The 16,607-nt window shown below is 36.8% G+C and overlaps 1 protein-coding gene across 1 annotated transcript; it reads right to left on the reverse strand.

The window, feature by feature from the left end:
- Positions 1–5,208: 5,208 nt before the first annotated feature.
- LOC102706203 (phosphoinositide phosphatase SAC3-like) lies at positions 5,209–16,088 on the reverse strand. Its single transcript, XM_040524958.1, has 16 exons — positions 15,626–16,088; positions 13,068–13,272; positions 12,813–12,978; positions 12,311–12,533; positions 11,513–11,589; positions 11,221–11,402; positions 11,053–11,150; positions 10,759–10,892; positions 10,546–10,674; positions 10,005–10,416; positions 8,441–8,562; positions 8,229–8,318; positions 6,849–7,034; positions 6,565–6,681; positions 6,187–6,262; positions 5,209–5,759 (listed from the first exon to the last, which is right to left on the reverse strand). Exons 1-16 carry the CDS (start codon positions 15,689–15,691, stop codon positions 5,673–5,675), a joined length of 2,370 nt encoding a protein of 789 aa, XP_040380892.1. The 5' UTR covers positions 15,692–16,088; the 3' UTR covers positions 5,209–5,672.
- Positions 16,089–16,607: the final 519 nt, after the last annotated feature.

The following is a 16,607-nucleotide window of genomic DNA, read 5'->3' on the forward strand; positions in this document are numbered from 1 at the left end:
CTTTAAATTTTCAACCTTAAATTTAGAGTTATTTTTTAGATTTTTTTATCGAAGCTTAGTTTTTTCAGCTTTGACTCTTAGACCGCTATGAATACGTATATAAATATTTTATTTACAAATTATTTTCCATTTGTAAATATGTCGTTTGGTTTTTTCCTCGTTAACAACCCTAAAAATGTATGTGCTCTTGAATAAGTATCTTGCTTTCAATAACCTCGGCAGCTTAAACACTTAGGCATCATGAGAAAAAATTGTACTTTTTGATGTCTACAAGATTGTTTATGCAAAGGAATGCCAGTGGTCATAGTGTAGGTTTAATATTATTCTCAGGGACAAGTGAATGCAATCTTTTCCACTTTAACCTTTGTTTATCCCATCCTTTTCTCTGTATGATGCCCTTGCATCATTTCATTTCGAGAGCGTACATCACTAAATTTGTTTGTTCTGGTTCCACAATTTACCACTAACTTTGTTCAATTCATAGTATGCCATCTATTTTTCTTATTTAGCATTGTCACCAATTAGCCTCTATTAGTACTATACTTTTGGTCTAATGACCAACATACCCGTATGATAAAAAATTTTAAAAATTTGGTATAAATTCTATAATTTCATACCATGAGCTTCAGATCATATAAATCCAAAATTTGTCCAAAAAACTTACAATTTGGTATTTTATATCTTTGTCTAAATTTTTGAAAGTTTTTGATCCAGGGAGATATTTTGGTCACAAAATAATGTACAGTACTAACATAGGTTAATTGGACGGTGGTGGAAAATCATAAAAGTTGAGCAAAATTCAATAGCATATTATGAAACTGAATGAAATATATAACAAATCGTGGAATAGAACAAAAATTAGCGATACACAATGCATTTTCCCTTTGATTTCAAGGGTGCAGAAAAATGGCAGTACCACTGATGAGGGTATGGTTAGGTCATGAACAATAACGTGGCGTCAGCTTTTGAAAAAATAATGCCACATAGGATTTATTTTCAAGATGTGGAGCGAAGAGCTAAAAATGGAGAGAGAATGATGATGTATATTGATTAGCATACGGTCTAATAAACAATTTAATACTATAATACTTTTTAGATATGTATTGTTGTTACGTATGACCACACAGACAACTATAAGGAGAAAAAGATGGCCCAAAATTTTTTTAAGGAGTGAGGAGTCTATCGTGGTGTTTGCTTCCTAGCAGGCATTTGAGAGTACAGATAACTGAATTAACTGCTACATACTAAAAATCGTATTTTAGAAAGATTAGATAAGAAAAAAATTTCTATAATCTTTTTTATAAAATATTCCTTCTAAAAGTTTAAGAAGAATGTTTGCGAAAATCTAAAATCCTCTCAGTTGGATTCGAACACACTCTATGGGGATGTTTAGATTGAGAAATTTTTTGAGAGAAATGTCACGTTAAATGTTTGACCGGATGTTGGAAGGGGTTTTTGGACACGAACGAAAAAACGAATTTCACGGCTAGCCTGAAAACCGCGAGACGAATCTTTTGAGCCTAATTAATCCGCCATTAGCACATATTGGTTATAGCTAATCATAGACTAATTAGGCTCAAAAGATTCGTCTTAAGATTTGTTCCGTAACTATGCAATTAGTTTTTTATTTATCTATATTTAATAGTTTATTTAGATGTCTAAAAATTTGATATGATATTTTTGAAAAAAAAATTAGAAACTAAACAAGTCCTATGTATGTGTTACTGTTGTAGAGCTATACTCTCAGTCCCTGTGACAATTCTCAGACATGCACAGACGTAGACAAGCTTACGTTATACGTGTGCAGTGTGACGTGCATCAAGTGTGTGCATACTGTTGTACTTAAAAAAATTACCAAATTGCTAAAATCAGCTAATAATCCATTCACAAACCGATCAATGATCAGTACCTAACCAGCCACGTCGGATAATGCTCACGTTTCACTTTCACCTCACCTCACCTCTAATCCTTATCCTTGAGCCATCTCATCCCAATGCCATCAAATAATTAATAAATTGTGTTGGTACACCATCACCAATAATAGGTCAGACCCACCTAAGGAGAAATTATATGAGAATGGGTGGGCCCCACCCCCTCATGTGATTATTCTACTGTCTAGATTTAATTTTTCTTTTGACATCACAGGAGATAGCACTGTCCATGACCTGAAAACCTGACAAATGACCACAACTAACTCACAAATATCTGCCTTGGTACATTTTTGCAACAGCTTGCAGTTACCGTTAGGGTGCTACCACCATTGTCATGCCGTTTACGATCGTTGGAAACATATTTCTCTATTTAGGAGACGTATTTATCATGATGAAAGTAAATTTACGGCTACGTGTGATATAGTTTTATAGTTGCGAGAACCAAAATGCTAGTTAGTGTTTTTCATATTATTGTATTAATAGTATTATTACTTGTCCTATCATTACTCATCTAGGGACGGATCTAGTGGTGGGTCAGGGGGCTGAAGCCCCTCCTCCTACACGCTGAATCCCGATGAGAAATAGGGAGACCCTTCCTCCTACACGCTGAATCCCGATGAGAAATAGGGAGAGAGAACGGAAAGAAGAAGATAACCAGTTCTCTAGCCTTCGGATCTCGGATCCGTCGTTGGACTCATCCATGGACAACTAAAGTGAATTTTATACTCTCCGATGAACAAAGATATATAAATTTTAGTTATTAATACTTTTTCTCTTTTGTATTATAAGATTCTTTTATCCTAACTAAACTCATTCATGTGTATATGTTTAGTCCAGATTCATTGTCATCTGTTATATTAATACATATAGAACTAAAAATAGTGTGGAACAGATGAAGTACTAGAAATAGCTACATTTGTCAAAAGCTCTATTTTTTTTATAAACCTTCCACGTTCTTTTGGTAGGTGAAGATGAAAAAATATTTAAAATTTGTTATAGCTATTTTATGGTTTAAATAGTGGATTTAAGTACTACAAAATTTAAAATCTAATTTAGAAAAATGAAATGATCAACAAAATTGAAAATCTACTTTACCGTGAGATGATCAACTTAGGCCTTGTCCGGTCACCAGGGTTAGATATCTAACTCTCCTCTTTTTTCACGCGCACGCTTCCCGAACTGTTAAACGGTGTATTTTTGCGAAAATTTTCTATAGGAAAGTTGTTTTAAAAAATCATATTAATCTATTTTATATTTTTTAAATAATTAATTAATCGTGTACTAATCTATTACTATGTTTTCCACGCCGGTTAACTAACCCACCTTCCAATCCAAACGAACGCAGCCTTAGAAATCTACTGTAAATAATACACCCTTGAGCAGTTTGATGCGCAAAAACCGAAAATAATCTGGACAGGAAGAACGGAGCCTCATTCCTACCATAGGTGCTCTCTCCGTGGGGTGAACTACATAACGGTGGAGTCGGAAGAAATTAAGCATGGTTAAATCTCTGAAAATTCAGAGAAAGGGATGGAAGGAGGGGGACACAGAAAGCATCAGCACCCATGCTATCTGAACATTCAGAGATCTGAATATGTGCATGTGCAGAAGAAAGAAATTGGCACTGCACTGGCGGCTTGGAGATCTGCAAGTTGGGCGACTGGGAGTGACCATGGCTGGGATTCAGAAACAGCGGAAGAGTTTGGTGGGAGATGGATGAAATCTGGGTCCGGTCTGGGGAGTGCAGCAGGTAGGTAGATCTCCGTCGTCGTCGTCGTCGTGTAGCTTGCACATGGTTAAACTGGAGCTGGAAAAGCCATGGCTACCTATCGTGATTCGTGAACGTGCCGGGAAATTAACCTGCCCGGTTATTATATTATATTCTGGCCCTCTGTTTGGCCATCAGCCATGGGGTGCTGATCGATTGGTTCGTTGGACACAAATAGGATCCTCAACTCAACAGTATTACATGTGCAGTGCTGTACATAAATATGTGAGTCCGGTATGGACGATGTAGACCTTTTCGCTTGGATTTATGTAAAATTTAAATTTAAAAATTCAATTTAGATTTAATTTTTAAGTTTTTTTTTTCTTTTAGTTTTATTAACAAGCTAAAAACACGTATGTAAATGTTAATAATTAAAATTAGATTTAACTTTTCAGTTTTTCTATTATAGTTTATTATTTTTAGTTTTTTTAGCTCGTTAAAACATGTATATAAACATTTTGTCTATAAATTATTTTGTAATCATTAATAAGTTGTTTCGTTTATGCTTAAAATAAGTCGAAAGACGAGGCTATCGTCTCCTCAAAGTCTGGCTTGTTGGACCTCGAAAGAAGTTGGCTCTTCAGTTGATAATTAAGGATGTGATCACTCAGTTGCTTGTTGCTGCTCGTATTTTGTATGGGATTAGTCCAAATAGTTATCCAATTTATCTGGACCATATCTGTTCTAAAATATAAAAACTTCTAATATTCAAATCTTGTTCTATGATATAATAATTTCTATCACTATTTACGGTACTACTTATCTGATCAATCATTTTATATTCAAATTTCTTTTCATCTACTCTATGATGCTTCCACTCTTATTTATTTCTTATCTGTTGAGGGACAACAAATTTTCTTTTTAACCTTAATATTTGCTAAATTACCTAAAATTAAATATATTTTAAGGATGAGGGAGTACTCCTTTAGAAAAAAAAACTCCAACGGTGATAGTGCATGGTGACTATCACTACCCATCATCATTAACATTAATCATTCGTCTTATTGCTTGAAACTTACGTAATTATAATTTGTTTTGTTATGATATTATTACTACATGTAATTTAATTCTAATATACATTTTCACATATTTATATAAATATCTAAATATAACGAATGATAAGCATATGCTAAAAAGTCAATGGCATTATTTAAATACGGCACGAGTACTTTACATTCATGAAGTGGTGTTTGCCTCCCTAACCCCTCAAAGGGCTTGAATTACCAGAAGAAAAAAACGACAAGCAGCCCTGCACGTCTGACTCCATATCTCTGAAATCACTCCCTCAGCTGCTCGAAATGAATTTTTTTTTTACACAAGTGCGACTTTATTCACTGATGCTTGAGCACTATAGAGAGATAGAAGGGAAAGATGCATAACTTTGACGACACGGATAAGCATAGCATAGCGATCAACAATGCTTTTTCATAATGCTCCCAAGTATATAATAATAATATAAAACATGTCTTTTTGGAAGATGGGTTGGTACGACCGTACGAGGAAGACTACAAAATACACAGTAGTATATCTTCTGTTGCAATAATGAAAATACATGTACATAAGATCTCGCAAGATCTCAGAAGAAAAGGAAAAGAAACAAGTTGAGGGAAAAATGGTGCTTTCGTGTCCACCTCAACTCAAGAAAAAAGGGTAAACACTTGTTACACTTCGGTCACCATATATATATATATATATACAACAATGAAAATGCCTGAACAATGGTACAACTTCAAAAGAATAATATACTACCTACCTTCTTTTTTTTTTCCTTTAAGAGAATAAGAACAATGCCTATCTACTCACCCCTAGAGGAATGAACTGGTGAGCAAGCTTAACAAATGAACAGAATGGTACACTTCCCTGGAGAGTCATTGTTGAGGGCGATGTTGTCTCATCTCATGCCTCTTTGCAATAGTTTCATAGCAACTGCGAACATCTACCTTGGCTATGAGTGATAAAATCATCTAGGAATATTAGAACCAAAAGGTCTCTCCCTGATCAATCCACTGAACAAAATGTTCCGAAAACCCCTGAGCCTGAATCTCCGCAGCATGGTCTTCCTGGAAGATTCAAATGTAATAACTATTAAGTTGCTGCACGAATTATACTTCTTCGGATTTGTTTTCCATTCTGTGTGAATAAAAATTCTCTGAAACTGAACCTCTTACTAACTCAATTCGAGCAGGAACTCGCTCTTTCAGGTGAAAAGAGAACCACGCTAATACCCAGAACAAAGGTAGTCATGAGCTCTTTTTTTGTGGGATGTTCATACGGATTAAGAAAGCAAGAACTTAAGGAAAAGACCAAAAATAAAAAAAAATTCGAAGTGCTAGGCCAAAAAAGAACCAGGAATCTGACAGTTCCTGGCTTGAGTTAAGCGACTGTGACAAATAAAAATGGTAAGAGATTTTCTGAACCGCAATTGCAATGCACATAAACAGGCAAGATGAAATGGAAATGAACAGTTCGCTTGTTAACTGCACTAACCGTTCTCCTAGAGGATACACCGGCAGCAACATTATCAGTTGAAACATTCACATCAGGAGTACTTATGGCTGTTGACCTGTTCAAGCATAATGGACAGCACAAATGTAGTGAGAAAGGAAAGAAACTTTCCTCTTGAATGGGCAGTATCAATGAAAGTGTTATGGATATATTACTAGATCAAGGATTTGAAGTATACATGGCAAAGATAACAGTGTCAACGAACATAGATACTACAGAAGTCCAGTATAAACAAAGGATCTATAGACTTATATTCAAATTATCATTTTGTGGCAAAGCCACATGCCAGGTTTTTCTTTTTTTAAAAAAAATAGTGTTGTTAGGATAAAAAGGGAAAGCAAGGTACGTGGTGTCAATCACCTTTCATTGTCTGAAGATGAAAGCCAGTCAATGTCCAGGAAATTTGAATCTCCAGAACCATTGTAGTAATCAAGCTCACAGCTTACATGCTTAACATGAGGCCCTGTGGGAGTATACCTAAAGTATTTTTCAAGAGAGAACAGGGATCAATATGCTAGTGCCAAATATTGTACCAAATATTGCTCTGAGAATTACCACACCTCAATACTTTCAGTGTCCATTTATACTATATTAGCTGAATGAGGACAAGATTGAGTTTCAGAATTTAAAGAAAAGAAACTGACCTTGATTTTGACACTGTAACTGATGAAATTTCGTTTACTGAATCAGAAGAAGAGTTCGGAGATTGAAGCTCACTTTTCGCATCAGTAAATGATGACTTTAACATTCCATTTCGACCATTGCTGGACATAGATGTGTTGCTTTTTCGGAGAATGCTGCCATCTGACCTTGCCCTTTTCATCAATTTACTGTTACAAACATATTTTTGTCAGATAATTCATAAGATATTGTTAATTTGCAAAATGCATGTGCAAATAAAGTAAACAGTAAACACAAAAACAAGAAAGCACAAATGGAAATGGCCTTTTGTCTTGTCCTTCACCCTCTACTATGGAACACCATGAAAATCAGAATAGCATGTACAACATTTCAAATTAAAATAAGTTATGGAAAATAAGCATAATTATTTGTTGTTTATATTTGAGGATTGAGGAAAGGAGACCAATATTCATGTGGAACTTCTTTGGGGTCTCATGTAAATATTGGACCCTTTTTTCTGCCTTCCTGGTTTCCAGAGCCAGTAGCATCAAGTCATCAATAGTATGTCATAAGACAATGGCAAACTGACAATCAGTATTCAGACCTGCCCTCGCCAGTCGCCATTAATCGAGACAAGGTCTCAGGTCACTGACTCACGATTGAAACATTTTATATTAAGTTTCAATAATTATGTACTTATCAGAAAATATTTACATTCGTTAAGGAAAAGTTAGCTGGAATATCAAAAAAGACAAGTAAATGACATTATCAGCAGAGAGAGCTGTGCAAAAATATAGCAAAGTAGTACAGTTGCATAACCTAAAGATGTCATCTTAGGCTTTTAGCTGATAAATCTTAAGAAAAACTAGCAGCTCGTACTAGATGATGATTCACAGCATGTAGAGCAAAGTTTTGCAATCTATGATGGTCAGCTGCCAAGCAGATTCTACTATCATGATAGCTTGCGGCAGACTGCAGGATGGAGGATCAATGGAGGAATAGAAATAAGCAGATGTGATGGAGGCATGGAGAGGGTGTCAAAGATGTCCTATGGCTTTAGCTTTACATTTCAAGGTAATTGTCTATCAGCATCATGAACAAAACCAGCTGATCACATGAAATAACCAGGTCAAACGTTTCTCTGAGCCCACTTGCCCAGGTATCAAGCAAAGTATAGCCTCTGGGTCCTGGTCCTGGCTTTTCCAGTTCAGCTACTGGGCTGGATAGGTCTGAAGATTATGATACATGGTACCAAAGCATGGTTTAAAAGACGGAATGAATAGCTCACATTGAAACCAAAGAGAGAGGAAACATAGCTCATGTAGTTCAAATGATAAGAAAAAGCTGTGTTACATGATCATAACTAATCAGTAATCATGCATGTTCAAGTGCAGTAACTTTACCTTGCATTCTCACCAAGGACACCCTCCCCAACAGAATCCAACTCCCAAAGTGCAGGTTCGCCCTCACATGGCTGGAAGTATCCCAAGAATCTAGAAATTTAAGAGAGTAAAAGCACCAAGTGATAATAAAATTAGTACATAGTAATTCCCCATTTAAACTTTAGAAGACATAAGGAGATCTACAGTGAACAACGAGATTGTTTAAAACATACAAGTTTATTGCTGCCTGTTTGTAAGCATCCATATAGGCATTACTGTAGTATCGTTGCAGTGTCCTGAAAAACTCTTGTGACTGGATAGCAAACTTTAAGTGTCCTCTCTTTGCAGAGAATATCTATTCCATAAAACAACATATAAGTTTATTAAATACATTATGATTGAATAGTTCAACTAATAAAGATATTATGCCAAGTGATAAAGTTAAGATGTTACATTTAGTCTTGTTCCAATCAGCATACGATGTTAATTGTATGGAGATCTCAACAGTCAAATATTACTCTTATCTAAAGCTTCAAAATCTTTACTGCTAAGTTAGGATGGAACTATCACTATATTTTCATTCATGAGTAAATTTGCTTAGTACCAAGTTGTGAATTACCAGGAGATGACATGCTTACAAATGCCACCACAAACACATAAAGTTTTAACTTCATCCCCCTCCTACTTACAAATTTATAATCCAAAAGGGTAACTGATCTAGCAAAGAAACAAGCTAGGTGTGGCTACAGGCAGGACACACAACAAAGCCATTACTGGTAGCTTTGGACAGAAAAAATTGACGGTAGCATTTCCTAACTTCCGTGCCATTGTGATGGTATTTTGCAACTTCTCTCCTTCAGAATAGAATTTTGCAACTCATTGATGCTTGAAAGCATACTAAGCTAATGTACTCAAGGAGAATAGCAAATAATGTAGTACCACACTCCAAAGAAGAATCTGCTGTGAGGTTTGACTTCGTAGTTGTAGTAAGAAAAAGATGCTGATCCTACGTAATTTGTACTGTTGAACAGTGCTAGCTGGCAGACCCTAGAGGCAGTGGCAGAGCCAATTTTTTGGAGCCAGGGCAAGTCTAATAATGGGAAGTATTTGTCACCAAAATGATATTCATGATCCCTATCATGACACTAAAATACCCCTAACAATTCACCACCAAGCTCATCCCCCAGTGCCTGGAGGTGTTGTGTAAACAAAGTTACCTATATGGAAAGCACCATCATCTTTGTCATTACATACATAAGAAAACAGATGGAATGCCATACCAGTCACTGATGGATAAAGTGATCAAAGGATCAGTACATAACATTGTAACTCTGTTCCAGCTATACATTGCCACACAAAAACTACAAATCTTCTCGTGATTGCTTGAAGTTTTTCTAAGATCCATATTGCACTCTTCAGCACTTCGCACTCATTAATCATTATAAATTTTAATGGATCATTACCATTTTTAGTTCATGGCACAAAATAAAACTGTCATATATTATAGGCACTTAAAACTCCTTTTTTAACTTTAGATAGGCTCGTGATTTGAATCTATTTTTTGGAATAAATGCATTTGCCATAGTTATATCCTGCCATGGTTGAATTATTGGCTCCATTTGAAAGGCTCTTGAAAAACTTCCAAGTGTACCAGATACAATGCCCAAGGGAACTAGAGATAGAATGATCCTAAAATTAGTAATGAAGTAGAACCATTCCTATTTCAATTTTCAATTCATAGTCCTATGAAAAGAGTGAATGATCTACAGTACAATTAGAAATATTTCAGTTAAGTACCTTGTTATGAGCAGCTGAACCGCCATACTGTACAGCAAGTGTATCACCCATTCGCTCATAAAAATGCATCAAATGGTGAGCCAAGGGGGAATCCAAATCAAGTTCAGAGGATTCTACAGAACCAAGTGCGTGCAACTGATGTCCAAGAGCAGCTAAACCATATGCATACTGAGCAACATTTGTGCGGTCCAAACAATCTATACAGTTGGTGCGTAGGACACCCTTTTGAAATTTTGGAGGCTTTACTGGTATAGATCCATTGTCCGCTGCTATATCTTCTGCAGTTCCATTACCTGAAGTATCAGAACTGCCACAGGTATCTTCATGGGACATATCATCAATATTATCAATACAGTCTGTGGCATCATCATTGTTGCTGTCATCACATTCGTGAGGACCAAAACCATTCTTCCTATAAAGCCCACAGTGAGAAAAGAAGGAAAGGCACAAAAGAAAATACTGCCTTTGTATTGGGAGGAATATCCCATGAGGTAAAAAAAACAGAAATTCAAAGTAAATAGAAAAGGTAACAGATACTTACAGTGAAGCATGCAAATTGAAGGAACTCTCAGCCCTTCGAGCTGGGGGTACTTGATAGTAAAAGAACTCTGTCAAGTTCAAAGCTTCAAATGCCACTTTCAAAAGAACTTGGAGGGCATTTGTACTTTTTCTGAAATACAACTTGCTTCAGTAATGCATTTTAAGAGCATTACCAAACTATACATGAAAGGTGCGCAACACAAAGAAGCAATACCTTTGAGAGTTCTTATGAAGATCCCAATGTAAAAATCGCAGATGATTTTCCCCTGGTAGATCATTATTTATAATATTTATTGCCTTATCAAATTCTCGGCGGAGTATAGATTCACGTGGCCGCCTCTCACGTTTCTTCAAACCATAAGAAAAAGAATTGTAAGAGCATGAATTATTAAGTACTACACCCATTTGAAAAAGTGACACCGTCTCTAGAACTTTGGTCATCAATACTATTGTATTATATTTATAAAGGCCAGGAAAATTATATGCTAGTAATGTATTTTCAGCTTACCTTAATCAAGTTTAGGATGATTATAGGATTTCCATATCTTCTCCTCAGATTTTCAAAATGAAGCCTGGTAGCTTCATAAGTATTGTCCTTTTCATGCACTGAGAAAAATAAACAAATCAAAACAATTGGCTAGTACTGGATGCATAAAAGAATGAATCCAATGCTTACATATGATATCAGGCTTAAGATTCAGCTTGGATGTCTCCTGAGACCAGAATAGAGGAATGGAACCCCTGTTCTGCACAACAGAGCTTATTTGCCTTGGCCCAAGCATATCCTCAAAAACAATTTGTTCAGTTTCAACATCATTTGCTACTTTACCCTCATCATTCACACCTCTCTTTAAATACCTGTTCAACAAAATAACATAATCAAAAAAAAGAATGCCACAATCCACATGTCTTTCTTAATCACATTAACGCAAAACATGCAAAGAATACTACTAGGAAAATGTATATACCTGGTTCCAGCATAATGCCTCGAGCGTCTGGCAACAAGCGTCAGCAAAATGTCTTTCCCAGATATTGCGAGTTTATCCTTGATGTAAATGTAAATTAGGTTATATTATTCTAAAATTATATCACAAATCAAAAGTTGCAATATCCAACAGAAATAAAGAACTAATACTAAAAGGAGTTCATAACTTAATCAGCAAAATGTCTTTCCCAGATATTGCGAGTTTATCCTTGATGTAAATGTAAATTAGGTTATATTATTCTAAAATTATATCACAAATCAAAAGTTGCAATATCCAACAGAAATAAAGAACTAATACTAAAAGGAGTTCATAACTTAATCATATAGCAATGGATACACACTATCAGAATTTCTTTATACTAAGGTTTCACGTAGGAGAACATATCTCAGCTCTACAAAAATTATTTGGTAGCTGTAACCCATGTATAATTACAAATATATTCCAATATGATGCTCTCTCCTATATATATTTTTTCCATAACATGATTTTACTGATATAACATGGAAAGCACTGCTAATTACCTATGGCTGTTACTTGTTTACACAAGTGTTTACACAAGAAAAACAAAAACACAATGGCTCACTAGTAAACAAATGAATAAATAAGGACATTCCTGTCTCAATATCAATAAGATCTTGAGGGACAGGTTCTTGCAAATCTTGGCAATTGATAGCCAGGTATTTCTCAAAGGAAAGAAGGATACTCATTTTGCTGCAATCTACCATGTTTCACTAATCCTGTTTGAGATTAACAAAAACACTAATTTATGGGTATGCATACCTGTTTAAAAAAGCCATAGACTAATGCAACAGTCCAGATAGTACTTTTTAGAATGTTGCGAATCCCTCGTGTTAGAAACTCATTCCATACAAACATTGTGTCATAGAGGTCCCATCCTTCCTGTGGATCATTAAAATTCTTCTGGAAACTTCTCATGATATTATACGAGTGGCTAAAAAAGAAGTCCTTTCTAAGATCAATTGTCTGCAAGAGCTTCTTGTATCTGCACGTTAGTAAAGGTCAGATTATCAAGAATATACAGTGTAGTCGTCCGGATGGGAAATATATATGTAGCTTTGTATTGAAGTTTTATAGAAAAATAACCAAATGTTCCCTGGTCATAAAACTAAGGTAAAAAGAAGGGTAAAAAAAGACATTAGGCATTGTTTGGATGGGCCTCAATCCCCACCAGCCAGCCCACTGACATGGATTGGGCCGGGATCCCAGGCTGCCAAACAAGACCATAAGGTAATGTCCAGGGCATAAATCTGAAGCAAGATACCTGTCTTCATCCCTGGAATTGAGAAATTTCGCCCTCGACTGGGAATTTGATAGCTCAATCATTGCAGTCCTAGTAACTTGGTAAACCGGATGGCCAAATATAGCCCCGATCTTTTTCTGCTCGGTGATAATTAACATGTAATAAGGTCCAAGGAACTTAATGAAACCTGAACAGAAAAAAAATCATAAATGCATTACTTTTTATTTATCATATGCTTCGAATTATGAAATGATTATAGAAAGATAGATAACTTACCGATGATTCCAAAACAATTTGTAACAAATTTTACTCCACCAGTTGACCTGTGATCTTCATCAAGAACCTTTAGCAGATCAAGATATCCACTATGTGAGTACACAGTAGAGCCCTCATCTATGTTGAGTTCTGATGGCTTCATTCTATCAATCGTGAGTAATTTCCATGATGTTTTGTCAGTATTACTTCCGAGAATATAATATTTCTGCAAAGTAGAATACGCAATTTAAGTGTGGCATAAATTAATAAACCAGCACCTAACTGACATTGTAACAAAATGTCTTCACTAAATTCTTAACTATTCAAAGATCAAATTGCTGATAAACTAATAGATAAGTCATGTCATATCTACTAGTGAAGAGCTGAAAACTTATGAAAGGAAATCAGAAAGACTTGTTGCAATATGGAAATATGAAATACTGTTCAAAACTTCTGCAAGCAACGAATGATGCAAGTTATAGCCACTACCTGTGTCATAGAGGATAACAGACAGCTCAATCATTTTAGTGATGGAAGTCTGATTGAATAATGGACAAAGAAATTTCAAAGTTCAAAAGGAAGTAAAATAAATGCTAATGTGAGAATGGTCATTAACTCACGCCATGATCTGCTGATCTGCTTGCTGATTAAGTCTGTCACACATAGCCCATACATGAACTATCCACACTTGGGCTAGCCTAAAACTCATGCATTGGCAGTTTACCATATTAACATAGTAAATTGCGTTCACGGTACATGAACTTGTATGGTGGGTGCAAATAGATACAATAACTTGCAAATTGTTTATTCCGGTACAATAACTTGGCTAATTTGTGCAAACTTGAGCCAAACGATCTATTTCAGCAAAATTAAAATGGTACGACACATAAGATACGCAATTATGGTTACCCATTAAAATTTTATACCGACAATGTATTATTATTATTCCGTGTGGTATTTTCAAGATACAGACGAACTAAAGAAAATAATTATTTATTTTTTTTCAAGATATAGATTAGAAACGCTTGATCATGAAAATACACTTTCAATGATATAGAGTGTTCGAACATGAACATGAAAATTAAAATGGTCTTTTCAGGAGTTAATTGTACGTATAAAGATTATAACATATAAATAGACATTAGACAAGTTATATAGAGATTATTTATCCCAATAAATAAAATAAATTCTCTATTCTGGACATGAAAATAAACTTTTACACATCTAATTTTTCTTTTTTTGAATTTGAAATAAGATCTCCAAATTATAGCCGTGAGTGCATGCTATGTAATTAGTCTGCGCTAATTCAATGCAATTTTGCTTGTGTGAATCATTTTTGGTCTTGTTTGCACCAACTAACCAAGTTATTGTATCAAAGTGAGCAATTTACAAGTTGTTATATCTATTTGCACCCACCATGCAAGTTCATGTATCGTGAGCGTAATTAACTCAATATCTTCTACTGCTACAAACTCTGCACATGGAGATTGCCACTCCAATACCCAAACAACGAAAAATTTGTACTAGTGCACATAACACTTTGGTTATCACTTCTGCTAGTGAGTATCTTTTGGCTGTAATATCACCATTCACCAACCATACGGAAGAGTATAAACTCAATTTTAGTCCACTGAAGCCTTAATTTGCCTCTCCATCTTACTCAAACCATAATTTAACCCAAAACTCTGCTCCACTATATTGAAATAGCATTCTCCTTTGAAACCATACAAAAATTGCCACATCCCACACTAAGACAATGCCAATTACCAATCTACAAACACTGTAAAAGGCAATGAAACACAGTAAGGCTCAGCTGTTGCAACCAAATTGAAAGCCATCGAAGGATGACTGGTCTTCACCTTTGCACACAATATGACAAGAGTACTTGCCACAACTCTGGTATACCTATAACAGCACAATGTTCAGACTGTGAACTGCGTAAATTCACCTTGGTAACCAGCAAATATTTGAGAAATACGTTTAGAAAGTGTCAAAAGGAAATTTTGAAGGTAAGTCACAATTGCAACAGAGAACTGCAAGAAAATGAGCAGAGCCACCTTTTAGGATCATAGCTACAAACAAATTAAATCCAAAAGGCTTGGAAACAAGGTAAGCTCCCTCCTTTTGCTAACCAGAAATGAAGCATAACGGCAGAAACTAACAAAGGGCAAAAATCCCGAATCGTGCTCAAAATGAGCAGCATAGACAGCTAATAAAACCTGGAATTCTCCTTCCGTGAACGTTTCCCCAAAAAAAAAAAGCTAATCGCAAGCAGGAACATTAGATTTAACTAGAGGATCGTGGTTCCAAATCTCCCGGCTTGTCACAGAACGATCCAAGAAACCACAAATCCGCAGCCTGCACGGTCAGATGACACCCACCGCCCATGTAATCCTAAAGCGCACGTCCCAAACGCTCAACCATTTCCAGCGCCAACATGCACAGCCAAAACTCGCGCCTTTCCCGAATCAAGCAAGCACACCAGCAGCAGCAGCAGCAGCAGCAACAGCAGCATCAGGAGAGCATCACATCACACAGCAAGGACAACAGCCATTGCGATTCGGACGCGAGGAGCTCACCGACTCGGCCTCGTAGAGCTCGAAGCTCTGGAGGAGGCACCCCCCGGCCTCCGCCGCCGCCGCCATGGCCGGCCCTATCGCCCCCCCGCGCGCGCGCGGACGACGGCTCAACCTCGCATCCGCCGCCGGGGGCAGATCACAGCCCCGCCACCGCCGCAGCCCGCCGGAACCCTAAATCCGCGCCCGGTTGCTTGAGGTAGAGCATTCCCCGGCTGCCAATCACCGCGGCGGCGCCCGCAAATCACCCAATCGCCTCAAAAACAACAAAAGCTCCCGCCTTTGGGATCCCGAAGCGAGCTCGACGCACGCACGCCGCGAGAGCGAGGAATTTGGGGGAAAAAAATTTGGGCGGAGGAGGAGACGACGGCCGTGAAAGGGAAGATTATTTCTCGCCCCTTTTTTTTTTCTCTCCTTCGGTGCTAAATCCGTGAGGCGAGGAAGCGAAGGAGGAGAGGACGGAGGAGCGCGAGCTGGCATGTGAGCGAAGAAATATATCAAGATCTCATTTTTATTATCATTATCATTATTATTATCTTTTTCTTCTCCCATTTTATTAAATTAGTAGTAATTTTCTGTTCAGCTGGTGTTATTTCTCATCAAGAGATAAATTTGGTGACTTTGACTCTAGCTGTATGTATTTTTGTTGTTTCGGTTTATGATGATTGGTGTTTATTTATTTCCAGAAATGATGGGGGGAAAGTTAATTAATTCGAATTAACGTAGAAGCGTAGGGGATGTGCATTTTGGTGAAGAAATATTTTTTATATTTGGGAGGAGGAGGATTTGTTAGATGTAGCTTTTGATTTGATTAGTGTGTGAATGAATGTGTGTGTGGGTGTGCATTATTATTATTAGGCATTGGAGCAGCAGAGCACAACGTAGAGCGCGGTGATTGGTGGCCGGGAAACCGGGCCGCTAATCCTGCCACGCGTGGCGCTCGCCGGGCCGACCAAATCCCGCTCCGGCCGGCGCTCCGGCGGCC

This window comes from Oryza brachyantha, chromosome 6 (genome assembly GCF_000231095.2).
Source record: "Oryza brachyantha chromosome 6, ObraRS2, whole genome shotgun sequence".
In the NCBI taxonomy this organism is placed as follows: Eukaryota; Viridiplantae; Streptophyta; class Magnoliopsida; order Poales; family Poaceae; genus Oryza; species Oryza brachyantha.